General features: G+C 52.4%; 1 protein-coding gene across 1 annotated transcript; it reads left to right on the top strand.

Moving 5' to 3' along the window:
* The first annotated feature begins 615 nt into the window (after positions 1–615).
* Positions 616–25,822, top strand: PSKH1 (protein serine kinase H1). Its single transcript, XM_027516207.1, has 3 exons — positions 616–730; positions 10,823–11,849; positions 23,571–25,822. Exons 2-3 carry the CDS (start codon positions 10,893–10,895, stop codon positions 23,886–23,888), a joined length of 1,275 nt encoding a protein of 424 aa, XP_027372008.1. The 5' UTR covers positions 616–730; positions 10,823–10,892; the 3' UTR covers positions 23,889–25,822.
* The last annotated feature ends 840 nt before the right edge of the window (positions 25,823–26,662 follow it).

Below are 26,662 nucleotides of genomic sequence, written 5' to 3'. Positions count from 1 at the left end.
ATCATTCTAATCCTATAGAATCGTTAATGGTAACATTTTTTTCTTTAATCTACTTGCTTTATAGGATATATCAATACTTAAATTCAGTCAAAATAACATTTAAAACGGACAAAAAAAACCAAACAAAACTGTTACTCTGTAGTTGGCCCCAAACTAATTTCACCGATTCTCAAGTTAACTACTTCAACTCCGCTGTGATGGAGGTCAAATTCAACATATCTGAGTGCCTGAATTATTTTAACGGCAGTTTAAAAAAATACAGATTATTTAATTACATTTAGACCGATCCTTTGCGGAGTTCCAGAGACACTTCCAGAAACCTCTTAAAATGTACTACGTCCCCAACCTCGCACTATAAAGCGCCCTCCACGTGAACCAGGATCTTGGAACTTTCCCCCTACTACCCATGGTGCCTGCCCAAACCTAGGGTCAAGATACCTGGAGATACAGAGACACTCCCTCCGGAAAATGAGAATGACCCTGTACTTAAGACGTTGATTGGCAGGACAGGCTTGGAGCGCAACCAACCGCGTAGCCGCCTCTCCCGAGCCCGCCTCCGCCCCGCCCCGTGGGTGGCTGGGATTTGTTTTGGCGTCAAGTGCGCGCTGTGATGACGCCACGACGCTGACGCCTGAGGATGGCGGCGGCGGTGGTGGCCGTGGCTATACCCGCGGCCAGGAGAGGGTCAGCACAGTCGCTCAGACGCCGAAGAGCCCGCCGCCCGCGCGAGGTGAGGCGGCCCAGCTCAGGGCGACGGCCCCATGGGCGGGAGGGGCTGACGAGCTGCAGCTCCGGTCGCTTTCTGAAGCACTGGGCCCATCCCTGCCCAGCCCGGAGCCCTCGGCCCATGCCCGAAGTCCTCGGCCCATGCAGACTGCGCCGGGGCCTACGGGACTGCGGAGCAGGCCAGGCTATGGCTGCTTGGGGTCCCCAGTGTCTACGGCTTAACTGGCTTTGAACATGCTGCTGTGCTGAGTAGCCCGTCTCAGGGCCAGGTGGACGTGGTCAGCTGACCAGCTTGCTGGCCAACCAGTCGGTGTTGATCAGGGTGAACTTACCTGATTGTCTTCACTGCCTTCTCGTGTCTGGCACCTACTCCACACCTCCTCCTTTGCGACTGAACGCCAGGGCTGGGGGACAGCTGGTCGCTTCCTTGTTCAGGCTGGGGAAGAGCACACCCAAGTCGAGCCGGGTCGCTTGCTTTGCAAACCAGTTATCCCTCTGCTTTTATCAGGGGAAATCCTGTTCCCCACGTTCACTCCCTCTCCTTGAAGCTGTGAAGTGCTAATTCCCACTTGAAAATCTGAATAAGTCCTTTCATTGCCTAAAACTGCCTTCTTGGTATCTAGAGGATAAAGGCCAAGCCTAAAGCAAGACGTTCAGGTCTCTTCATAATCTGGTAGAGGCATAACCCCGAGGTCAACACCTGGGCCCTTCTGTCTCCTGTTTACAGTTTGGTGTTGGAAGTATGTGAATCTGCCCTTAACTTCATGTTTTAATACACTTTTGCTTTAGATATGCAATTTTCTCACTTTGCAGTTCTCTTCTTTCCCCCCACCAGTATGGAGATTTTACATCTGTCCCTTAAAATCCACCTTAGATTTAATTTCCTTGGAAATGCCTCCCTTCACACCTAACTGTTGACTCCTCTGTACTTCAGTTTATGTGACTACTTTTGGAGTTTATTGTGTTGTGTCATCTGGTGGTTGGCCTGGGGACTGGGTCTTCTGCCTGCATCTCAGTGTCTGGCTCTGCTGGCATAGAAGCTAACTTGGCTGTGATAGGTTGCTGATTTAAGAATGCATACAAATCCAGCTATGCCCCTGAGCACATATCAGGGGCCACGACCTGTGATGAGCACAGCAAATGTGTATGTCCTGTTTGCACATGCACGTTTATGCATGTGATAGATGGTGTAGCCTTGGCAGCCTTGATGGTCTGAAGTCTCCTGGGGTGGTTTTTCACAATGCAGACTCAAGAGTTTCATTCTCTGAGATTTTTATTCAGGGTATCTGGAACCTGGTAGGAATCTGTATTTAAAAAAACCCAAAAACTCTCCATGTGGGACTTCCCTGGAGAGTCCCATGGACTTCCATGGACTTACCTCCATGTGGTAGTCCAGTGGCTAACTAAGACTTTGCTCACAATACAGGGGGCCCAGGTTTGATCCCTGGTCAGGGAACTAGATTCCCACATGCCACAACTAAGAGTTCGCATGTTTCAGCTGAGAGTTCAAATTCTGTAACTAAAGATCCTGCATGCTGCAACGAAGATTGAAGATCCTGTGTGCCTCAGCTAAGACTCTGTTGGCATAGCCAAAAAATATCTCAAAAAGCAAAAACCTCCTTAGATGACTTTACTGGTCTCCTTGTTTGAAGATCTTTGTCATCACACCAGGAAACGGTTGCAACCTTGTCCAGTGGGAAGGGCTAGCTGTGCCTTGTGGCACACACAACTGTTGCAGTCTCATTGTTTTGGTGGTTAGAAGTATGGGCTTTGGCGTAAGAAAAAATTAGGTTCAGTTCTTGACTTTGATGATATCTTGAGGTTCTTTGAGTCCTAGTTTGCTCATCCCATAATAGGAGTAATCACACCTACTTTATGTGGTTGGAGAGAGGAGTTAGAGTGCATATAAGATGCTTGCTCAGTCATGTCTGACTCTTTGTGACCCCATGGACTGTATAGCCTGCCAGAGAGTGGTTTGCCATTCTCTTCTCCAGGGGATCTTCCCAACCCAGGGATTGAATCCCCGTCTCCTGCACTGCAGGCATATTCTTTACCATCTGAGCCACCAGGGAAGCCCTTATATAAGACACTTAGCACACTTGGAACTCAGGAAATGAAAGCCACTGTTTTTACTAATGGCTCTTCTTTCCAGAGTTCATCCCTTATCAAAAGGGGATCTCATCTTAGTAAGCCTGTTTGCTCTTCAGATGGAGACTTGTGTAGGAAGCTACCTTATGTTATACATTTCGTTGAGATAATTTCTAGTCATCCAGGAAAGCTTTGGCAAAACTGTGCCTCTACTGAGGGCAGTTGCAGTTGGCTGTTCCCCTAGAAGACATTTGGATTGCTGACTCATAGGAGGGCGGGCTTGCTAACTCAGTATGTTGTCCAGGTCTAATTGCAGTTCCTATTAAGTTGTATAAATGAGCTAAAGAAAGTGCAGCTTTCAGGAAACCTGTTTGCTTCTTACACTGAGCTAGAGCTGCGCCTCACTGGGAATGGAATACTCTGAAGATACTAGTGTCTGTGAAATTTGAACTAATACACACTAGGATTCCCTGTCACTCACAAGTTCATAGTTAAACGAGTGAGACTTCGGTTTAGGTTTTTATTTTAATAAGTGTGAGCACTTTATGTGGGCAGCTTTGATCTTCAGTGCTTCCTAAGTATGTGGTACGAATTGGCTGTAGTTGTGCTTAGGTATTGACCCTTAAGCTTTTAGACAGCTGAGAATAGCTCCATTGACCCGAAGCACACAGAGAAGTATTTGAGAAATACAGTGCTGAAAGAAAGGAAACAATTCTGCTTGTTGAGAGCTGGAGAAAGATTTATTTATTTGAACTTTCTTTTCTTCCAAGAATCTTACTCAGTGAGTATTAAGCCAATTTGTGTTGGCTTGATCATCACTGAGCTAATTCTTGGTACAGCCCTCTGTTGCCATGGCATCCCATGTGATGCTAAAGTAGAAAAATGTGCTGTTTTCATTTGTTGGAGGAAAATGGTCACAAAGGGCCCCCTTCTAGTTTGCTGCCCTGGAAGTGGCCTAGCAGGGTATCATAAAAGTAATAAATCAGGGGACTCTTGATGTGGAACCATCTGTGTTGTAAGTTCCTTGAGAGCAGAGGTTATAACTGCCTTCTTTTTGTCCGTCACAGTCCCTGGCAGAGTTCCTGGCCCTGAGCAGGAGCTCAGGAAATAATTGTGGGTTGAACTTTGGCATTTTGGAAGGAGACCCCCAGGTACATTGCCAGAGGCTGTATTTCTGATGATAGGATGGGCAGTTGGTGAGATGTCTCAGATGCAGTTGTGGGTCAGGATAAATGAAGACATGACAAACTTTAAAATTTTCATCTCAGCCCTAAAGCAGAAGTCTCTGCTCACTAATTATTACCATGTAGAGCAGTGGTGCGTAGCTGGAGTTTGATAAGCAATAGGATCCTGAGTTACTGTATTCCAAAAAGAAAGTTGTAGCTATTCTTATTATGAAACAATGTTAAAAGTTAAAGCATTGTGGATGTGAATAATGAACCATGTCTTTAGATGCAAACATTAGTCATTTTTAAAAAGTAATTTGTTGTGTATTTGGTGTATATCCCTCCAGTTTTTTTCTTATGCGTCGCCAGTCTATACATTTGTACAGTATGTTGTCTTTTCATTTTTCATTTCCCTTATGGTTTCCTTTGCTGGGCAAAAGCTTTTAAGTTTGATTAGGTCCAATTTGCTTATTTTTGCTTTTATTTCTGTTGCCTTGGGAAACTGATCTAAGAAAACATCAGTACAGTTTATATCAGAAAATGTTTTGCCTATGTTCTCTTCTAGGAATTTTATGGTGTTTTGTCTCATATTTACGTCTTTGAGTCATTCTGAGTTTATTTTTGTGTATGATGTGAGGGTCAGGGGTTTTTTATCTAACGTAATAGACTCTTGCCTGTTATCCTCACTTGCCTCGTGATGGTTAGAAGTGCTGTGTTCAGTTCAGTTCAGTTGCTCAGTCGTGTCTGACTCTTTGAAACCCCAAGGACTGCAGCATGCCAGGCCTCCCCATCCATCATCAACTTCCAGAGCTTGCTCAGATTCATGTCCAGTGAGTCAGTGATGCCATCCAACCATCTCATCCTCTGTCGTCACCTTCTCCACCTGCCTTCAGTCTTTCCCAGCAACAGGGTCTTTTCTAATGAGTCAGTTCTTCACATGGCGGGGCGGGGGGGCGGGGGGTGGGGCAAAGTATTGCTTTCAGCTTCAGCATCAGTTCTTCCAATGAATATTCAGTACTGATTTCCTTCAGAATGGACTGGTTTGATCTCTTTGCAATCCAGGGGACTCTCAAGAGTCTTCTCCAAAGCCATGGTTCAAAAAGCATCAATTCTTTGGCACTCAGCTTTCTTTATAGTCCAGCTCTCACATCCATACATGACTACTGGAAAAACCATACCTTTGACTAGATGGACCTTTGTTGGTAAAGTAATGTCTCTGTTTTTTAATATGCTGTCTAGGTTGGTCATAGCTTTTCTTCCAAGGAACAAGTGTCTTTTAATTTCATGGCTGCAGTTACCATCTGCAGTGATTTTAGAGCTCAAGAAAATAAAGTCTGTCATGGTCTCCATTGTTTGCCCATCTATTTGCCAGGAAGTGATGGGACTGGATACCCTGATCTTAGTTTTTTGAATGTTGAGTAAGTGCTGTGTTCAGTTCAGTTCAGTCACTCAGTCGTGTCCGACTGTTTGCGACCCCATGAATTGCAGCATGCTAGGCCTCCCTGTCCATCACCAACTCCCGGAGTTCACTCAGAGTCACGTCCATCGAGTTGGTGATGCCATCCATCCATCCCATCGTCTGTCGTCCCCTTTTCCTCCTGCCCCCAATCCCTCCCAGCATCAGAGTCTTTTCCAATGAGTCAACTCTTTGCATGAGGTGGCCAAAGTACTGGAGTTTCAGCTTTAGCATCAGTCCTTCCAAAGAACACCCAGGACCAATCTCCTTTAGAATGGACTGGTTGGATCTCCTTGCAGTCCAAGGGACTCTCAAGAGTCTTCTCCAACACCACAGTTCAAAAGCATCAATTCTTTGGCGCTCAGCTTTCTTCACAGTCCAACTCTCACATCCATACATGACCACTGGAAAAACCATAGCCTTGACTAGACGGACCTTTGTTGGCCAAGTAATGTCTCTGCTTTAGAATATGCTATCTAGGTTTGTCATAACTTTCCTTCCAAGGAGTAAGCATCTTTTAATTTCATGGCTGCAGTCACCATCTGCAGTAATTTTGGAGCCCAAAAAAATAAAGTCTAACGCTGTTTCCACTGTTTCCCCATTTATTTGCCATGAAGTGATGGGACCAGATGCCATGATCTTAGTTTTCTGAATGTTGAGCTTTAAGCAGTTCCTTATTTCTGGGATTCCTGAAAGATAACTGCCTACTTCATTTTGATACCCTTTCAAAACACGAGAGCGGAATATAGAGATCTTTGCAGGCAAGAGGTTGTGAAGCTTTGTCATTGAGAACAATCTTATGTGTTACTGAAGAGGACAGGGTGCCTAGGGGCCCCGGCCTGGGAGACATCTGCAGACTCCTGTGGCCAGGACAACTTTCAGGATCTATCCTTGTGCCCTGCTACGACCCTGAGCTCCCCACAGATGGGTCTGGCAACTTATGAACAAACTGCTTTGGAGTTCAGATAACAATCCGTAAGACCCAAACAGACCCAAGAGCATCGGCTTCCTCTGTTGTTGAGGACATTTATACAGATGCCCAGAAACAGTGGCTCTGGTCTAACCGCCAGTCTGGCCTCTTCCTGTCACTTGAAAATTTCTGAGGTTCTGGAATTGTTGCCCTGCAGCCAAAAGAAATCTAAGAACCAGACCACCTTTCGCTCAGTGTTAACAAACACTGAATGGCTGCCCTGACTTCACCACTTTGTTGGGAGCCAGAGAGTTCTAGAAATCTGAGAAGTGTCCTCTTCCCTCAAGAGGGAAGAGGCTTCTTCTCAAGAGGCTGACAAATCTGGTGATCTTGACTTGTTACATCTAGATCTAAACATAATCTAGAGCATAGCAGTGAGCAGCATGACCCAGGTCATACCTGGAATGGAGGTTTCAGAAGACACGCCCCTCAGAAAAGATCCATGGTAAAGGTTCTTTGATTCACCAGCTGAGTGGTATGAGGAGGGATCACGGCCTTGACTTGGTGAGTCTGAGCTTGGCTGGGCCCCAGGCACTTCTGGAGTCTTTCTGGTTTGGCAAAAGGAGCTCTGGATGGAGAACCAGATTTTGGTTTGGTGTCGGCTGTCACTCTCTGAGTGGCTTCGGTAAATTTCTGCCTTTCTGGCCTGTCACATCTGTAAGTGAGGACAGTAGTGCTGAGTGCGCACACCTGCTGCTCACACTTACCTTCTGTGAGGAAGCTCTGACTCCAGCTCAGAGCTTCCCTTATGGCTCAACTGGTAAAGAATCCGCCTGCAATGCAGACCTGGGTTCGGTCCCTGGGTTTGGAAGATCCCCTGGTGAAGGGAAAGGCTACCCACTCCAGTGTTCTGGGGTCACAAAGAGTCAGACACGACTGAGTGACTTTCACTTTTCACTTTCAGAGTTGAAAGTGTGGAAACCGACTCTACAGACATTGGTGTCTTGAGATGGAATAGTGACTTGTGAGAGCTGGTATAGTGTGCCCTTCCTGGGAGGTCACTTCCTAAGACTTTCTTCATTCACCACCACCCTGGTCACTCTGCTGGGAACACATACATGAGAGCTAAGGACAGGAAAACTCTGCCCTGCTTCCCAGCAGGAATTTTGCCAGCCTCTTTTGTGTTTGCCTTTTCACCTAACCGCTGTGGAAAGAGAATTTAGCAGGTGTGATTGGAGTGTGGAGCAGCTATGATGATCTGGAGATCATCAGCAATTCCCCTTCTCAGAATTGGCACCCTCTTTCCTCCGCTCTCAGTCTGTAGTTGGGAAGGTTGAGTACCAGCATCAGCCTATCTTTGAAATGTTTCCAACTGGAACAAATGTGAGAGAAATGATGTCTCAGAAAGGAAGAAGGAAGGTCAGAGAGGGATAATCCTTGACTGTGTTACTGCTGACCTGAGATCCCTGCTTACCCTAATTTAAAGTGAAAAGTCAGGCCTTTTCTTTTGTAAACCTTAGTTTTTCTCATCAGGACCAGACTAGGTATGCACATTTAAACCATAAGAGCCAGTGGAAATATCTGGAGACAGTTATTTATTTTGTGGCTGTAGGATTCTGCCTCCCCACTGGGAAGAAGTGACATTTGAGGAGCTGTGCTGGGGTCACCTGTGCAGTTTGTCTTCTCTCTGAAGGGTGGTAGGTGTTGCTTACCATGTGGTCTTAGGGATCTGGGCCTGTGTTCTGCCTCAGGAATCCTGGCCCAAGAGCTGTTTTTTTTTTCCTGAGCTGTAGCCCTATACTGCATTCAGTCTTGTATTTTCTCTGAAGAAAGAGATGAGTCTGCAAAATTCCAAAGTCCACAGTTTTTGTTTTGTTTTGTTTTGTTTTGTTTGCCGCACCTTACAACTTCCCCCACCAGGGGTTGAACCTGAGCCCCCTGCAGTGGGAGTGCAGAGTCCCAACCATTGAACCACCAAGGAAGCCCCAAAGTCCTAATCTTTGGCTTCTGTGAAAAAGAACGTGGTTTATAAATGCCTTTGTTTAAACGTGATTTCCTAAGCTTCTATATGGGATCTCCTGGGCATTGGAATGAGAAAAGCCTTGTGATGGTTGAGGACTCTTTTCTTCTGTGAGGAAAGATAATAAGTCTCATTCTGAGAGTCTTATTGACATACTGATTAAGACCTGAGCACTTAATCTCTGGTCTTTTTCGCTGATGGGCTGATTGGTAATCAAGGTCTTGAGTATGTTTCTGAGATAAGCTTGTTCCTGGGGAGACTTGGCTGTATGGATCAGTTAGCACCATCTTGGACTCAGATCCCCCTCAGGGTCTCTGTGTGGGTGCTCTGTGGCCTTCATGGTGCCCCAGCAAAGCCTCCCTGGGTCTCTCTCTGCCGCCTTTCCTGTGATCTTCTGTGGGCTTTGAACAGGGCTGCAGGTAGGGGTTGGTGTTGCCCCTGGGCAGTCACAGAGTCTCTGACCCTGACCAGCTCTTTTCAACCATTAGATTCTACATCCAGTCACCCCACTTCAAAACATCCGGAAGTGAACCCTTCCCACTGCTTCCCAAGCCTGTCCTTCCTGCTGCACTTCTCACCTTCTGCCCAGGATCCTGAGCGACAGACTGGAGTGGCGTTCTCACCTCCCTTTGACCCTTGTGTCCAGCCTCCAATCCCTGTCGGTTCTCCTGCTGACCGCTCTCCGTTCCACCCACGGTCTGGGCTGCCACCCTCTTCACTGGCCCTTTCAGTCCATCTTGACCCTCCCCCAGTTCAGCTTTATATTTCTTTGGAAACAGAATCACCTCTCCTTGTAAACCCTTTGGTAGCTTCCTGTCACCTCCCAGGAAGGTGCTGGCTCCTCACTGTGACTTGAGCTGCTCTCCACAACCTAGTTCCCACTGGCCTTCTAACACTCCAGTCCCCAGTCCTGTCTTCACGCCTCCACACTGTCCCTGCCCAGGCACAGTGTGCTGCTCTGGACCTTTGGGCTTTGAGTGTGTTATTCTCTCTGCCGGCAACAACATGCCCACCTTTCCGCACCTGACTCAGTCTCACTTCAAATCCAGCGCAGGGGTCACCTGCTCCACGAAGCTTCCCCTAACCCCAGTATCATTCTACATGTGTCCCCGTTGTTTCTCAAGCCTAGAACTTACAACGAAAGTTTTGTTGAAATTCCCAGTTTTGATGTTTTGCTCTTCATTTAGATTGTGAGTTTATTGACCAGGCTTTGCCAGGTATTTCCCAAGTATTAACATACTTTGGGGTATGTTAAAATATAACCTGCATTGGAAGTCTTATTCACTCTTGTATCCCTAGTAGATGTTCAGTAAATGCTTGATCTGAGTTGATCATTTTATCCCCAGTTCTGTATGTCCTCATGAACAGGACATTCTCAGCTTTTTTCTTTCACCCATGAGGCCCTCATGTAAACTTTGAGAAGGGAAACTTGGATAGAAGCACCCTCTGGAAAGTGGTACTTTAGCACTTCAGCTTCTCCCAGGGCCCCACTAGCCACATGGTGTTAATAGTTGGAACATCTTTGTCTAGGAAACAAACGGGGAAGGCTCCTGGATCCTCTTCCCACAGAAGCAGAGTGCACCTATCCACAGCTTCAGTCTCATCTGGATGAAGTTGTTAGTGTCCTTTCTGAGCTCAAGGTCCCCTCTGCCTCTTAAATGAAGCCCAGGCTAGTTCGGTGGCCCCCTGGTGGCAGCGTGCTAAGGCTTGTGGTCCCTATTTCACCGGGACTGATTTTTATCCAGTGCTTGGACTTGTATGGCATTTTAGCCACACAAGGAACAAGGTGTTAACTACTGGGGTGAAGATGGTGCATTAGCAAAGTAGTGGGCGCAGTCCAGGGAAGAGTGAAGGTAGGGCAGAGACCCAGGGCAGGGGGTGGTGGTTTGTTGTAGTAGGGTGGGGGTCAATCCCTACAGGGGGCTTGGGGGGCCAGGAAAGTATCCATGAGGGAGGAAGCCTTGGGGAAAAGCAGCTTTCCTCGCTCTAGTGGGTGATAAGTGTTGGTGAACAGGCCTCCAACATGCCACACCCTTGTTTCAGAAAAGATGAGTCAGAGTAATAAGAGGAATGATATTAACCTTTAAAAAACACAGGACTTCAACTGTGATAGGGACCCAGGGAGAGTAGGGGGGAGGGTGGAGGCAGTGACAGCTGAGCCTGGTGCGTGTTCCTGCTCCTCTTTGAAGTTGAAGAGCAGCTTGAAAAGCAGACCCAGGGAGAGGTCCATCAAGACCGTGGAACTCACACCCAGTCTTTCATCAAGGTCCTTCATGGCATCTGGTCTCTGAGCAATCAGGGGCCAAAGCCATCCTCCTTTCCAGGGAACCATATTAGGGTCATGTCATCAGGCTAGGTTTATCCAGAGACGGAGGGGGAGGGAGTCAGGAGGATGGCTGGGGTCCTTTCAAAAATGTCCCTGCTTTGCTGAGTTGTCCTTTCTTCCATCTATGTAGGTGTAGATGGGGCACTGCCTGCAGAGCAGGTCCTGCCAGCCTCGCTAGAGAGGATGCCCCCGTGTCCGTGATGGGCTGTGGGACAAGCAAGGTCCTTCCTGAGCCGCCCAAGGATGTCCAGCTGGATCTGGTCAAGAAGGTGGAGCCCTTCAGTGGCACTAAGAGTGATGTGTACAAGCACTTCATCACAGAGGTGGACAGCGTTGGCCCTCTCAAAGGTGGGTTCCCAGCAGCCAGTCAGGGTGCAAACCCCAGCCCTGGTACCCCTCGCACCAGCCACACAGAGCCTCCCTCAGAACCACCACGCAGGGCCAGGGTAGCTAAGTACAGGGCCAAGTTCGACCCCCGTGTGACGGCCAAATACGACATCAAAGCTCTGATCGGCCGAGGCAGCTTCAGCCGAGTGGTACGAGTGGAGCATCGGGCCACCCGGCAGCCTTACGCCATTAAGATGATCGAGACCAAGTACCGGGAGGGGCGGGAGGTGTGTGAGTCAGAGCTGCGCGTGCTGCGCCGGGTGCGCCACGCCAACATCATCCAGCTGGTGGAAGTGTTTGAGACTCAGGAGCGCGTGTATATGGTGATGGAGCTGGCCACTGGCGGAGAGCTCTTCGACCGCATCATTGCCAAGGGCTCTTTCACTGAGCGCGACGCCACTCGGGTGCTACAGATGGTATTGGACGGCGTCCGATACCTGCACGCACTGGGCATCACACACCGGGACCTCAAGCCAGAGAATCTGCTCTACTACCACCCTGGCACCGACTCCAAGATCATCATCACTGACTTCGGCCTGGCCAGTGCCCGCAAGAAGGGTGATGACTGCCTGATGAAGACCACCTGTGGCACGCCTGAGTACATTGCCCCTGAGGTCTTGGTCCGCAAACCCTACACCAACTCTGTCGACATGTGGGCACTGGGCGTCATCGCCTACATCCTGCTCAGTGGCACCATGCCCTTCGAGGATGACAACCGCACCCGGCTGTACCGGCAGATCCTCCGGGGCAAGTACAGCTACTCGGGGGAGGTGAGTCTTCCCCATCTCAGGGATGTTGGGGAGGGCCCTGGGTGGGTGGGGGTTCCTATCAGGCAGCCCTTGATCAGGGTGGACATGCTCTTGGGACCATGTTTGCGGGGCCAGGCAGATGACGTAGAAATAATGAAGTGAGCCTAGTAGGGTATCTTAGTTTGGATTCCTCCCAAGTTGAGCCCTGAGACAAGGACTTGGGAGCAGATAGTTTAATTGGGATGTGATTTCAGTAAGCACAAGTGAAGGGTGGGGAGCGTGAGGCAGAAAGGGAGAAACACCATGATGGGTACAAGGAGGAATGGACAGCTGCTATGGCCCAGGGAACTCAGCTCCACTGGGCGCCCTGCGAATAATCACGCAGAACGTGCTCAGAATCATCCCACTGAGGGGTAGGAAAGAGGGTGGGTTTTCATCTGCTGACCGTTGTATGAGTTGAGCATTTCTTCACTGAGGCTTTAAATCCCTGGCACTTCCAGGCTGTTCTGCATGTCAGCTAGTGGTGGAGAAAGTCCTCAGGCGAAGGAAGCAGAGAGATTCAGGCGCTGGCAGTGGGAAGCTGTCAGCTGAGAGCACTGCCGCTGCAGGCGAGCCCAGAGGTGGGCCGAGAGACCGCGGAGCAGGGCGTCCCCCGCATCTGCTCCAGCGGCCTCAGGCTAGCCTGTGACCGTGCCCTCTCTAATGGAACAGCTGCTTCTCATCTCAGCCCGGTTTTGCCACAGAACAGGGAGGACTCCACGCACCCAGACATTCCAATTTTTAAAAGAGAAGCCAGAAAATCTGATCTTAAAATGCTGAAGTATAATTTAAGCAGGACCTCGTACTTAAGCCAGCAGATGCTTACCTCCTGGCCTAAGTCGGCCGGGCGGCCTTTAGTCTTGTGTTTTTGGATCCACTGATAATCCTAATGCCTGACAAGATCTGTTAGGTTTCAGCACTACTGGAAGCCGAAGGGAGTGCCGAAAGAGTAAGAACTAGTTGGTCCTCAGGCAGGGTGCCAATCGGGTAGGAGACAAGGCTCACCCCAGGAAACGTCGAGCATGGCAAGCTGGATAGAATGGTGCACTTGGGGAGGCTATGAAGAGAAGTAGGTGGGGTGGCTTTACGTGGGAGATGAGGTAGGCTTTGCTGATGACAGGATTCTGCCAAGGCAGGGAGGGACACTGTAGACTCCCCACGGTGTTCCTCCCAGGCCTGCACTGCTGTTCTTGCCTCCCAGACAGCCCAGAGAGAGCAGAAGGAGCTCTGGGACTAGCCCCTTTCTGCAGCCCAGCTTTCCTCCCTAGCCTCAACCGGTTGACCCAGAGCAGCATTTCCTACAGGAGTCGCCCTGAAGCCTCTTGAAGGCAAAGTGCCCTCAGCACTTGAGATCCTATGCCATCATCTTCCTTGACAGCTTCAGGCCGTGGTCGTGGTCAGTAAGGGACTTCCCTCCTGTGGGCCTGGGGGCCGGCCTTCCCTGGGGGGGGTCCCCAGGTCATACTTCAGGGTGATGTGAGGAAGGGAGGGAAACTGTCTTCTTCAACTCTGTGCTGACCACGATGAAGGAGAAACGGTGACATTTTCTAGCTCTTACCTAAAGTTTTTCACGTTTTCTTTCTTGTTCCAAATGGATTCAATAGAACAAACACCCACTGGCTGGGAAGCCCCAGCTGTGATGGGGTGGTAACAGCAGACACCGCCCTGGCCACCCTCTGGGCCAGGTTTCATCTCAGGTCAGAAGACCTGGAATCCACCGCACAGCGGCATTGTTGTGCCAGGACCCTGCCTGGCTTGCCCTTGGAGCTCCGTGTGGTGTAGCAAAGCTACGGAGGGAAGGAGGTTTCCCAGGAGTTGGCAGCAAAGGAGAGACTTTCCAAAAGTCTGTAGGTTTGCCCAAGAGTTCCTGATTCTGGCAATTGTTGATCAGGCAGTTTATCTAATGGGACCTTGCAGAGTCTTGCTAACTGGCTATTGATTACCTGAGGATGAGAGAATGACAAATGAATGGGGTGGGGATTGTGGGCACAGTCTGGGTCTCAAGTCTCTGCTTCCTGCTCCACTGCAGTCACGTGGCTTGAGTTGGGCTCCCAGTGAGAGGGGGACACTACCCAGTCATTGGCCCCCACTACTCTTCATCTGAAGCTGAGAACAGCTCCCAGTTCCAGAGGCAAATCCCTGGACAGCCCTGGTGGCCCCTCTCTGTTCCCAGGAGCTTGGCTGCCCCAGGGGCAGGTTCCACCACCATGTGCAGAGAGCTCTGGGCTGGGAGGAGTTTGTCCAGGATGTTCACTAGGAAAGCAGGCCTTATCATTAGATCAGGCTCTGAGCTGGAGACCAGGCATCTTTCTGTCCTTGTCCCCATGGACAAGAATGTCCATGCCTACCCATCAGCACTGGGGAAGACACAGAGACAGAAAAGCCTGTTCCCCATCCCCAGGAAACTTGAGATTGCCCAGGAGAAAAGACGAGGAATAGGAAGTGAGCACAGAATGGACCTTTGTTGGCAGGCATGTTCCAGCACAGGCCTGCGGTCTGGAACATGGGCCATGGGGCTCCCGTCAGGTGGTGGAACTGGTCCCCCTTCTTAGCACTGGGCTCTGCCTCCATCCTCACTAGCCACCTATCTTCTACTATGTGAAGTAGTCACACTGTGTGATGGTCATTCACCCTTATGAAGGCATTCTGAATAAGAAGGTGTTTCTGAGTCAGAAAGAAGGACAGTCTTACAGGGGGGTTTGCATCTAGTTGCTTGTGCAAGTAAAGGCCTGCCCACTTTGAGCCCAGCGAGTTTGGGAGGTGTGCATTTCTCTTCTGACGGTAAGTCCCGTGTCACTTGGTGCCTTTCTGAGCGGCACCCTGCCCCCTTATAGTGGTTTCTCTTGTGTACCAGGCCCTCTCGTGTGCTCCTTTCTGTCCCTGAGCCCTCTGTCAGACTCAGTGGTTTCTGTGGACCTGAATAGAGGACATCCTTCAGCAGGTGGGCTTTGAGAAGGTGGAAGCTCAGAGAAGGGGGTGTTGCTGAGTGTGCTCCAGAATAAACAGGAGATGATTGGGAGCAATAGAGCAGAGGTTGATGAGGCCGGGCTGGGTCTGTGTGTGTTGCTGGGAGCTTTGTAGTGCCAGGGATTCCTTGGAGATTCCAAGCATTAGGTGGGAGGGTGGCGTCTAGGTTCTCGATAGCAAGGAAATGCATTAGGAAGTGCTACGGAAGACTCGCAGAGGAAGACCCACTGGGGGCTGGTGGAATAATCCCCATTTGGAATGAGGGATCCTGGAGTCCTGGGGATGTTTGGGGCAGATCGGGGATTCCGGAGAGTAGGCCCCACATGGTACACGTGAGCCGTAGTTAGGGAAGAGGAGTTGTGGGGCAGAACCCTCCCTCAGAGCTGCAGGAGGAGCATCATCTTATGAGGCAGATCTAGAAGGGACCTCCAGCTGCCTTCATACCCAGAGAGTATGTCCAGCCCTGCTTTGACAGCCCTGGCTGGGGCCCAGTGGTGGAAGGAGGCACACAAGTGGGGCCTCCTTCATACCTGCCCCACGATGCTGACACTGGATGCTCCAGCCCCAACCTGTGGTCCCATACTCCCCTCCATCCAGGTCCGAGACGTTTGTTCCTTTCACTCCTCACACGAGGCTTCCGCTCAGGACTTTCCTCTGTTCCCAGTGTCAACCTAAGAAGTTTGACCAGCTCTCAGTTATTCAGTTCAAAGATTTCTTCCATTAAAAATAGTGCCAACCCACGCCATCATGTAGCTCACTGAGTACCAGGCACAGGGCTGAGGATGCTACACCCAGCATGTCTAATCTCTACAATAATCTTGCCAGTGGTATAATCCCCTTGTTTTACAGATTAGTAAACTGAGGCTAGTGAGGAAGTAGCTTGTCCAGGGCCTCACAGAGGGTGGCAGGACTAGGATTTGAATCTAGGCCGGCCCTCTTAGCTTCAGAGTTCTTGGCCTTCCCAGACCCATAGTCTGCTTTCCCCAGCACGCGTGCGTCAGCGTGTTGCTGGAGTCTTCGTTTCCGCCCGGTCCCAGGCCGTCATCTGTGGACGTCTCTGCCCTCCCCGGCCTGTAGGTTTCTGAGGACAGCATGTGTATCAGCACATATGTTCACAGTGCTTTCTCCGGCTTCTCTCGAGGGCAGCACCAGTGGTTGTCAGTGATGCCCTGGGCAAGGACCCAAACGTGACTGTCAGGCAGACGAGGTCACACCTGCTACCTGCTACCTGGAGTGTTCTTTTCTGGGACTGGACCCCAGGAAGAAGTGGGGCACCTCTTGGAGATGCAGTTAGGGGGTTGGCCAAACCTTCCTAGAAGCAAATGCAGGAATCTTGGGAGAACAGAGTTCTGAGAACGAGAAGGCTGTGGCAGGTGATTTTGAGAGGAGAAATCTGAATTTTTGTCCAGTGTCTGGAGGTACTAGAGTGGAGAGGGCCAAGCTGGGGTCATGCTGGAAGTGATAGGGAGACAGGTTGGCCAGATACGAGGAAGGCCTGTGTGAGTTTGAGAGCAGGTTGGAGACACAGTCACCTTGAAGGAGCTTCCTCTCACAGGAGCCCCAGGAGATCTGGCGCAGCTGCTGCTAAAGGAGTGACACAGAAGGTGAATCACCATCTGTAGACCATACTAGAGGGCTGTTATGGTCCCACCAACTTGGAGATGCTGTGATTCACTTGACATGAAATGTGACATTGTGGGCCTAATGTCATTGCTTTTGTCAAGAGTTCTATTCCTAGAGGCAGGATGGATGAAGAGGTTCTTGTGGGACTGATGACAGAGTGAGGCCATCAGCAGCTTTGCTGTCTGCCACATTTAGCAGCTTTTAATTGTCACCCTCCTCTGCTTGGGCAGTCTGTGAGCTGTGGGTGGGCCCAGGTGACGGCACCAGGAACAGGTGGGCTTGGGCAGAGCTCCTCCCAGAGCCTTGCTTAGGAGAGTGAGTGCTGCCAGGCAGGGGCCTGGACCCCAGTGGGAGAGGAAGCCCACCTGCCACTCCCCGGGGCATTGTGTTGGTGAGGGGCTGGCTCTCCAGGGGGGCGTTTCTGGGCTGCAGGCTGACTATCCATCCATTTGGGCCAAGGGACACCTGCTCAGGGCCAGCGAGTTGCACCCTGTGGTTGTTCTGAGAGCCCTGCAGTAGCGTGACTGCCCAGAGCCAGAGTGGACGTTTACGAGACCATCCCAGCTCGCCGCCGCATCTCGTAGCAACTGAGACATGTGCCATTCTCCCCTGGGATGTCGAAGATAAAATGAGGTGTGGAGCGTGTGGTGTGTCCTGCTCTCCAGGCAAAGGGGGCCAGAGCCTGTGGGGCTGCTCGTGCAGCCTGCTTCACGTGCTCCAACAGGGAGCTGGCAGGGGAGCAGGGTAGGGCCTTGCCTGGGAGCTGTGGGGAGGGCGGCCAGGGGCCATGGGAGAGCTGGAGATTTGACGTTACAGGCAGCAGAGCAGAATGCAAGGAGGCAGGTGGTGGATTTCCAGGCTTGTGCTTGGATTCTACTAGACGCCTTTAATTGCCTCGTGTCCCCACTGTCCATGTGGGTAGGGGCTCATGTGTGCCGCTGGCCCACCACTGGCTCCCTGGAGCCCTGCCGTCTTCTCTGCTACTGTTGCCTTGGTTACACACTCACCTCCTGTGCTGGCAGAAGCAAATGCCCATCTCCCCACATTGTTGCACTAAGCCAGTTTAGCCAAAATACTTTACTCTGCCCACCTACGGCACCTTGTTACCCCAAGGTTCTTTCATCACTGCTGTTTCCCACCCCCTGCCAAGGTCTCTTCAACAAAGGGGTTTATCGTGGGTTGTGTTTGGAGCAGCTTCTGGTGCCGCATCCATCCCCTCCCTCTCCTGCTCTTCACATTGTCTATCTCCGCCTGCAGAGCTCTGCTGTTTCACAGGCCCTGTTGTTTCTAAGCCCTTGAGTTTCTCTGGAAGCTGATGGGGCGGTTGCTCCCACATGCTGACCTCTTTAAATCTGCTGCGACCTCCCACACTCATCCCCCAGCCAACCCCACCGAGGTGGTTAATGATGACCTGATCCAACCACCCTGCGTGGCCGCACCTCTCCAAGCTCTTCTTCTTCAGAGGTTCCTGTCTCCCAGTGTGAGGGTGATGCCCAGACCTGAGCTTCACTCCAGAGAGGCCCTGAGTCACCTCATCTCTTCACTCTTCCTGCCTGCACACGCAGACCAAGTGCCTGCCCTCCGCCGAATCATTTGCACCCAGGGTTGCAGAGACACAGGCCTCTGGGGATAGAGGCCACGGTATGGATGACATGCTGACAGCCACCAGGATTCAAACTGCCTCAGAAATTGTTAGAATGGTAGGAAGTTTTACAAAAAACAAATGCCAGCGTGGGCCTTGGAAATCACTTCACTTCAGCAGAACTCATGAGTGGAGATAGAGGAGACCGTTATGCAGCTGGCTCTGAAATCCAGAACCTTTTAGGGGCTGTTCTAGGACACTGGTAAAAGCAGACACCACTTGGTCACTGACACAGGTTGTCAACATCCTCGATTCCAAGGCCAGCACTCAGCACCCTTCCTCACTCTTGACTTGCGCCCTGTTGCCCCCCATCCCTGTCCTCACACTGCGGACTCTGGGCAGGGACACGTGGGGGCGCAGAATTTCATCTCGTTACTCATCTCAAGTTTAGAACACAGCTTTGGTAACCTTTAAGTTGTCACGCCTTTTCTTATTTTATTTTTATCTTCGAGATTCTCTGCCTTTTAAAAAAACTCTATTATCTTCCTTCTTTTTCTCCTGTCAGACTCCTTCCCTGAACATCTTTCTCTGCTGCTCAGGTCCCCCTACCCACATCCCACCCCAGCATGGTGGGTTCTATCTGGTCTGGAAGTCCAGACACCAGGATGTGAGTGTCTTGCTCAGAGGAGGAGGTGCGGGCTCTATCGCCACACAGTGTCTAATCCTGCTGATTTTTTCAAAACATTTTTCCTCATGGTCCACATCAGACAGAGTGTGCTGTTCTTGTCATATTAACAGTTCTGCTCTCCTGAGAAAGCCTGAAGCTTCACTTCCCAGAATTCCCTTTATGCCCTTTTGCCTGCTCTCATTCAGGCTCGAGTCACTCCAGGAAGGGGACCTCTGAGGCCGGCAGTGCTGGAGCTGAAAACACGTCTTGAGACAAAGCTGAGGGAAGAACTGAGTCATGGCAGCAAAGCCCAGGCTTCTCTCCTCCCTTCTTCCCCCAGCACCTCTTTGCTGGGCCTCCCTCCTCTGCCAGGGAACCTTCCCCAGAGTCGTCATGGGCTGGAAAAGAACCCGTGGAGGTCAGAACATCAACACAGCTTAAGTGTCAGAAGCTCTGCTTCTGTTCCTCACATGCAGCCAAGTGGGAAAAAAAGATGGGGAGCCATCTTCGTAGAACCCAGCCTTCAAAAACACTTAGCATTCATTCAGTTCCTCCATTTTAAAAGTGAGGCTGTGATTTCTCCATGTTGAGCAGACAAGGTGGACCTAGAATGCAGGTCATGGGCATTCCAGCCCATCACTTAAGTCTGTCACCCAGATGCCATCCCAGAGAGACACTGGACCTCTTTCTCCCCTTGCTTGAGAGTGGTCAGACCCACTTACTGGAGGGAATCTTGGGTGAGCTCTGTGAGCTGGGCCTGCTGCTGGAAGGAAGCATCTTCCTCCTCCCTCTGCAGCCAAAAGAGCTGGTTGGTCCTTGTTCTCATGCTTTAGCCCTTGGACTTAGCTACTTGGTTGTAGTTCAGGTAACATCCTTGCTGGGCCCTTGTGATGGTAGAGCTGGAGCGAGTGAGTGAGGCTGGGGCGGGAGGAAGTGCAGCCTCTGGGCCAGAGTGGAAGCCCTTTCCAGTCTGGTGCCCCCTCCAAAGGGAAAGTCAGATTCTGCTGCTGTGCATCACCAGGAGGGAACGGTTCTGCAGAAGCAGGGCCATGAAGACGAGTGAAGTTGCTAAGGGAGTGCTCATGCGTGAGGTCCTTTCTCCACCCTGTTGGTTTCTGTGCTGTTACAGTATCGGGAATTGCAGGGACTCTGGCAGTTAGAGTGTAAGAAGAAGGGTGGCTGGCTGGCTGGTCAGAAACAGGTTGGAGGTGATGCCCTTCTTCCTACAGCCTCTCCTCGTCGTCCTCTCGGGGCCGGGCCCCTCGCCTGCATAGCTCATGAGAGTGGACAGAAGCATGGGGGCTGTCACCCAGAGGACTGCAGCTGTCCTCTGGTCCCACAGCAGAGGGAGACTGGAGTGACTGGGGCCAAGGCAGGCTGACATTGTGATGTTCCTTTCCATGCCTCTGCCAGCCCAGAAACGGGTGGAAGCCTCTGGGAGACTGGCCAGTGGTACCTGGGGCCTATCCCTTCTACCACCCACCTGAGGCCCGTATGTGTCCTTGATCTGGCCCCAAGTATACTGAGGCAAGAGTTCATCCTTTACCCGCAGCTGGCAGTTAGAGCTGTGGAAACTGGAGGGCATGACAGGTTGCCCTTTTTCTGTTTCTCGTTTTGACTGCATCATGCGGCCACACAGGATCTTAGTTCCCTGACCAGGGATCAGACCCGTGCCCCTTTCTGCTGGAATGCCAAGGAAGTCCCATCTCATGTTCCTTTTCTTTTTCCTCACTTGGCTGCATGTGAGGAACAGAATGCTACCTGGCCGGTCACTCAGATGCTGCCAGACATGGCTCATGTGGCTGCAGAGGCCCGAGCATGTTGGGGAGGCAAGTGGGTTGGTCTGCAGGTGTTGATCACTTTCTTAGGAGGTGCTGAGTCTGACTTGGCTAGAAGCGTGGCCAGGTGTGGGTGTGGAAAGCCTTGCTTTTCCTTTGTGAGCCCCGTTGGAGGCTTCAGCGGGACTCCAAAGGGTCACTCTTCTGGAGGTCAGCATAAGCCCCTGCCCCTCTGTCAGGGGGCTGGCTTGGGGACCACCTTTCTGTATTGGGCCTGTTTGGCTTCCCACTGCAAAGTTCCTCAGTGTGTGAGGGTTAGGCTGGGTGCCACTGCACAATCTGGCTCTCAGGACGGGATAACTCAAGTCACATTGCCTTAAGGGACCCATCTGGCTCAGCTACTCACAGCTCTTCAAAGATTGGGGGCGGGGGGCACTGCCAGCGAGGGTGTGCTGGCCCTCAGATTAATGAGCCCATCGGCATTCCTCACAGTGCCGTCAGAACACAGTAATTGGAGAGGCAAGCGCCTGGGGGGAGGAGGCGGGGCAATCAATTGGGCTCTCTTTGGTGCTAACGGCAACAAGCAGCAGGAGGTGATGCCTGGTGTGAGTTGTGTCACTTTGGAGATGAAGATGCTTAAGCCCCCAGTACGGGTCTGGGGAGAGGCGCCTCTGAGACCGCCCTGGACTGGTCCGGAGCTGCAGGGGGCCTTGGTTTGCCGGGGTATGGATCTGAAGTGGGGGTGCCTCCCATCCATCCATGTTCAGGCTCCTGACTTGTTTGTTCTGTCATTTGAGGAGGAGCTGCCTTTCTTCTGGCTTGACTGGACCGAGGGCCAAGGCAGAGTCCATGCCCCAGCCCTGTTTGGCCAGCCTGTGCTGCAGCCCTGTCTTGGAGCTGTCCCACCAGCAGGCCAGGCTGAGTGGCAGCGTGCTCCCCAGTGATTTTTCCTTTTCTTGGAGACCACAAAAGGGCAGCACAAGCCCAGGTATTCCCATGACCCAGCCGTTCCAGCTCCGGGTTTGCTTTGTCCATCTGTGCCGCATTATGCCTTCATTTTTCTCGCTCTCAAATGAGTGACGGGGATGCAGATGGTCTGGGGTCTAGTTTGGCTGGCCCCTCACAGTGGTTGCTTGTGTTCAGGTGGCAGCAGCAAACCCCGGGCTTTTTGGCACTGTGAGCCTGGAGCTGCGTGGCAGCTGTCCAGTCCATCCAGTCCAGTCCCCCTGCATGTCGGCCTCAGTATTGGAGCCCCGAGCTACACAGGCCCGCCTGTGGGGAAACTGGACCAGGCTGCCGGTGTGGGAGGGCTGTTGCTCCCTGCTCTCCCTCACTGCTCTTAGTACAGGATTTAGGATCCCTAACTGCCCGCCTCATGGAGGCCAGTAGCTCCCCAGGAATCACTAGGAGCTGGCCCATTGGTGAGGAGGACCCTGGTAGGTAGCTGTTTAGAAACCTGGGCTTTCAGTCACTTTCTTCCAGTTTGGCTCAGTAGAAGTTGATGTGAGATTTGCTTTCCAAAGGGCAAGTAATGATAACAACTCCACGTTGTCCCATCCTATCTTCAGGACTCCAAATGGGTCTTTTCTCTGTCACCTACCCCTCCCCACCCACTGCCACCCTGCCCCCCATCAGTACATCAGCATCAGTGGGGAAGGGCTTGGGGAAGAGTTGGAGCTCAAAGAAGCCAGAAGCAGGGTGGTGATGGTGTGTAAAAGCATCTTCTGGGTGGACATGCAGCTGCCCCAAGTGTGGGCTCTCAGACTTTCCTGAGTCCCTTGGTGTGTGTGTTCAGGGGTTCCTTAAGGTGAAGGGCATCATGGGGTAGACCAAGCAGACCACCCTCTCACCTGGCAGAAAGGAGGGTGATGGTCTCCCTGACTTCCCAACCAAGCCGTCTGGAACAGGCTCAGCAAAAGTCCGAGCCACCTACCCTTTGGAGACTGTCAGACCCCATGCCAGAGTGCTCCCAAGAGAGGCAGGGGCTCAGAGCAGTGCTGCATGCACCCTCCTTCAGCAGAGTAACCTGAGGCCTGGGCCTCTGAGCCCCATGTCCTAGAAGCAGCTGCCATCAGGTGCCATGCGTGGGTTGTTTACTCACTGAGTCTCTATCTGCTGAGTGCCTCCTTTATACCCAGCAATAGGCACTGATGACTAGCTGAGCATGCTCTAATGAGCACAGTAAACCTGAAATTGTTGGAATAATTGTTTAGCACTGGGGGCTAAGAGGGAGTATGAGCAAATGTCTTTTAACCTGAGAAATGGGGATTCAGCCAGGTGAAGGGTTGTGCAGGCTGAGACCTGGAGACAGACGACTGCTTGATGTGTCGCTGTGATGAGGCAGCTGTGGGTGCATGTAGCTGAGCAGGCTTTGTGCTGAGGAAAGAATACACTAAGATGAGGCTGGTACAGGACACTGCCAGGAGTGCTGTGTGACTTAGGGAAGTCATGCAGACGTGAGAAGTACCCCTGAGAAGGGTCCCGGTCCCTGCTGGGCTCCCGCGATCCCCCTGCCCTCCCATCAGGTGAAGAAATCTAGTTGCCTTGAATTTTTTCCTCTTCTCTCCATGGCTGAGAGGCTGAGGCTGATGCAGAGAATGCAGTAATCATTTTGGCCACTCTTTCAGTTAGAGAGAGGACAGGCCCTCTCTGTAAGGACTAGGAAGTGGCCTGGAATGGGGTGTCCAGGGATGGGAGCTTAAGTGCAGCTTAAGATGTGGTGGAAGATTTGGTCATTCTCATTAGATCCCCCTGAGTTGTAGTGTCCTAGGGTAGGATGGGTGGTCTTGACTGGGGCTGCCTCCTTGAACTAGGCTTTGAGTCCACGGCACCTTAGAAGTTTGTTCCTTGGGGAGGGGTGGGACCTTCTCCTGTCACACTCCATGTCACCTGGAGAGTAGCCTCTGCTCAGCACTGGGTGGGAAGGGGAGTCTCAGAATAATCTACATGGGAGAAGCGGGGCGGTGCCTCTCTGGGGGCGAGCGCAGCGCTGCTGGACAGGTCTTGAGTGCTGTGTGGGTGACATCTTCGTCCTGGGGAGGGCAGTGATTAGTGTGCTCGCTCTAATGCTTGTCCTTGGCCTCTAGCCCTGGCCCAGTGTGTCCAATCTGGCCAAGGACTTCATTGACCGCCTGCTGACGGTGGACCCTGGCGCCCGTATGACTGCACTGCAGGCCCTGAGGCATCCGTGGGTGGTGAGCATGGCAGCCTCTTCGTCTATGAAGAATCTGCACCGCTCCATCTCCCAGAACCTCCTCAAACGCGCCTCCTCACGCTGCCAGAGCACTAAATCTGCCCAGTCCACACGGTCCAGCCGCTCAACACGCTCCAACAAGTCCCGCCGAGTGCGGGAGCGAGAGCTGCGGGAGCTCAACTTGCGCTACCAGCAGCAGTACAACGGCTGAGCTACCAGCAGGATGCAGACGTGGCGGGCCTCAGCCGGGCCACACACTGCTGGGGCCAGCGGCCTCTCTAGAGATAGACCTGCATGGTCCAGGGTAGGTGAATGGCCCCAGCCCCTTCTCTGTGCCTGCAGTGTCCCCATCTTCACCCTGGGCCTGAACCTGGTGCAACAGAGCGGAGGGAGTCCTAGGCCCTATGAGCCCCGAACCTGATTTGGCACAGGTGCTCCTCTTGGTGGACAAGTGCTCTGGTGTACATTGGGGGAAGGGTGGGACTTGGCCTTCAGTCTCACCTCTTTCTTGGCTCTCCCCGAGACCAAAGGGGCATGCACTGCCAGCTAGAGGGTGTCCTGTGGTCTCAGGACTCTTTGGGACAGTTACTTCTGGAACTCCCTTTCCCCTACCAAGCCTTCCTCCCTAACCCCCTGCCCGCATGTTTTATGGCATCCTGACCCTCATGATTATCCTCTAGTGAGAGGCCCAGGTAGGCCCATAACTTGTGCCTTGGCTGGACTTTCAGCCCCTGGCTAAGTCTAAACAGTTTTCCACCTCCCAGCCCAAATCTGTCTTCCTTCCTGGTGTCCCCAGGGACCCTACCTGGCCCCAGAACTTGCCAGGATCTCTCGTGGGAAGGCCGTGGAGTGGCCCTTGGCCCTCTGGACTGTGTGGCTGCGTTGGTAGTGGGCTTGCTCCAGGCTCCAGCCTCTGGCTGTGAGGGTTCCCACCACCAGCCCACCATCCTCAGTGCCTTCTTTGCAGAGCCTCCTATCACCTCACTCTCTCCCTTGGATGCCCGTTCTTTCTATTCCCCAGGTGCCTCCTTCCCAACTGTGGGGGGTTAAAAGGAGCCCCACTGCTGCTACCTGGGGGATGGGGCACCTGGGTCAAAGCAAAGGACGGGGGCCTCTGAGGGAGAGCCCCATCCGGATTCCAGCACCAGCCCTGGTTCCAACCTTGGTGCTGCCGGTTGTTGCCTCTCTTCAGGCACTCTCTTCCTTCCTCTGCAGCTGCACGAAGGCGCCATCTAGTGTCGGGCACACATGTGGACAGCCTAGGAATGCCCACTGTGCTCTCCTTTTATCCTCCAAGAGGAAGTGGGAAGGAAGGAGGGTCCTGGGGCTGCTCAACTGTCTCCCCTTCTGCTGAGCTTCTGTTGCAGCTCCCCCTGGAACTTAGCCATACTGTGTGACCTGCCTCTGAACCCTGAGTGTGTGGGGGCACTGCCCTCCTCACGGTGGCCTTGCTTGGTCCACCCTCTCCCTGCTTCTTTTCACAGCATTACCCTTCCATTCTGGGGCCCACTGAATCTCCGTCTGGAGGGAGCCCCATGAGAGGTGGGTGAAATTGGATGACTGCTTTCCGACCATCCCCCATCAGTCTTGTGCCTCCCCTCCACCACACACGGGGGCTGGAGCCCAAGCCCTCTCCCTCCACAGCTGCTCTCTGCAGGTGGGGAGGAGCCAGGGCCCAGCTTTAGCTTTAGCTGGATTGTGGGTCCCCTGCCAGCAGGGAGGGTTTGGCTCTCAGTTCCTCATAGTGGGTTCCCTTGGGCCAGGCCCGCAACTTTTTGCATGTGCCACCTTCAGTGGGAACCACGCCCAAAGAGACCACTCTGGGCCACGTCGCCTGTGCCTTGTACACCCGCTCCTCTGTCTCCAGTGCTCCTTGCACAAGGCAGTGGCAAGCCCAAGTGCCCTGTCCTCAGAATCCCCCCCACGTCCCCAGGTGCCTCTGGGGGTTTATTTCCTCTTGGCCAGGATGCACCTGGTCCTGAGAGTAGGACCGAGGAAGTTTGGAGACTTGGGCCTTTGTGATGCCATGGACTGTGGATGGAGAATGTGCAGTTATTTATTTTGTGTACTCAGTCTGTAAAGGTATCCTCTGTACTCAATAAACAGGCTGCCTTCCCCAGGGAAAGCTGCCGCTTCATTCTGACAGCCCGGCCTCCTTGCTGTGGACCAAGGGGTTGCTCAGGAGGTGGGGGTGGGGAGCTCAGCTCGGACGCAGCTAGTCTAGCAGGTTCTTGACTCCTCAGCCTGTGTTGGGCCAGAGGACAGAGTTCACTTGGGGAGGGGGACCCCCAAAAGCTTCTCCTTTCTCCTGAACCAGGAAGACAGAATAGAGAGCAGGACTGGGGGTATTTATTGGACCCCAGCGGAGCCTGTGGTGGGCTCAGTTGTAGGCTGTGACCTGATTGACCCAGGTACTGAACCTGCTGACCTGAGTGTACATGGCAGGCGTGGGCACACTGCAGTCACTGGTGCCCCAGGAGACCGTATCAGTGAGCACCCATGTGTTCCCCTTCTGGCAGACAAGCAGGCCTCCAGAATCACCCTGGCGGGAGAGAGGGGAGAAGTCTGCATGGGGGGTGGGAGTACCACAGGAAAGTGCCGAGGACAGGACAGGGGGCCAGCGCTCAGCTGGCGCAAGGAGGCCCCTGACAGATCGTGGAGCTGGTGATGCATGAGCCCCGGTACTGCTGGCACCGTCTCACGGTGAGCAGGGCAGAACCCGCTGCCGCAGGTGTGCCCAAGTCACTTTGCCTATGGGCCGGGCGGGGCTGGTTATGCCCCACATGGCTTGCCCCTACCCTTCCCTTCCCCCCAGATTTTTGACCCAAGTTCCTACCCACACCACTGAGGCACCCAGCCATGTGAGGCCTTCAGGCAGTGCCTCATTTGAGGAAGCCAGGAAAACTGGTGAGACGCACATTGTGTACTGGGCTGGGGAGGCGAGTGTCAGTAATGTGAGATCATTGTTCATGGTGGTGGGATTCC

Source organism: Bos indicus x Bos taurus, chromosome 18, assembly GCF_003369695.1.
Source record: "Bos indicus x Bos taurus breed Angus x Brahman F1 hybrid chromosome 18, Bos_hybrid_MaternalHap_v2.0, whole genome shotgun sequence".
Taxonomy (NCBI): domain Eukaryota; kingdom Metazoa; phylum Chordata; class Mammalia; order Artiodactyla; family Bovidae; genus Bos; species Bos indicus x Bos taurus.
This window is presented reverse-complemented; position numbering and strand designations above follow the sequence as displayed.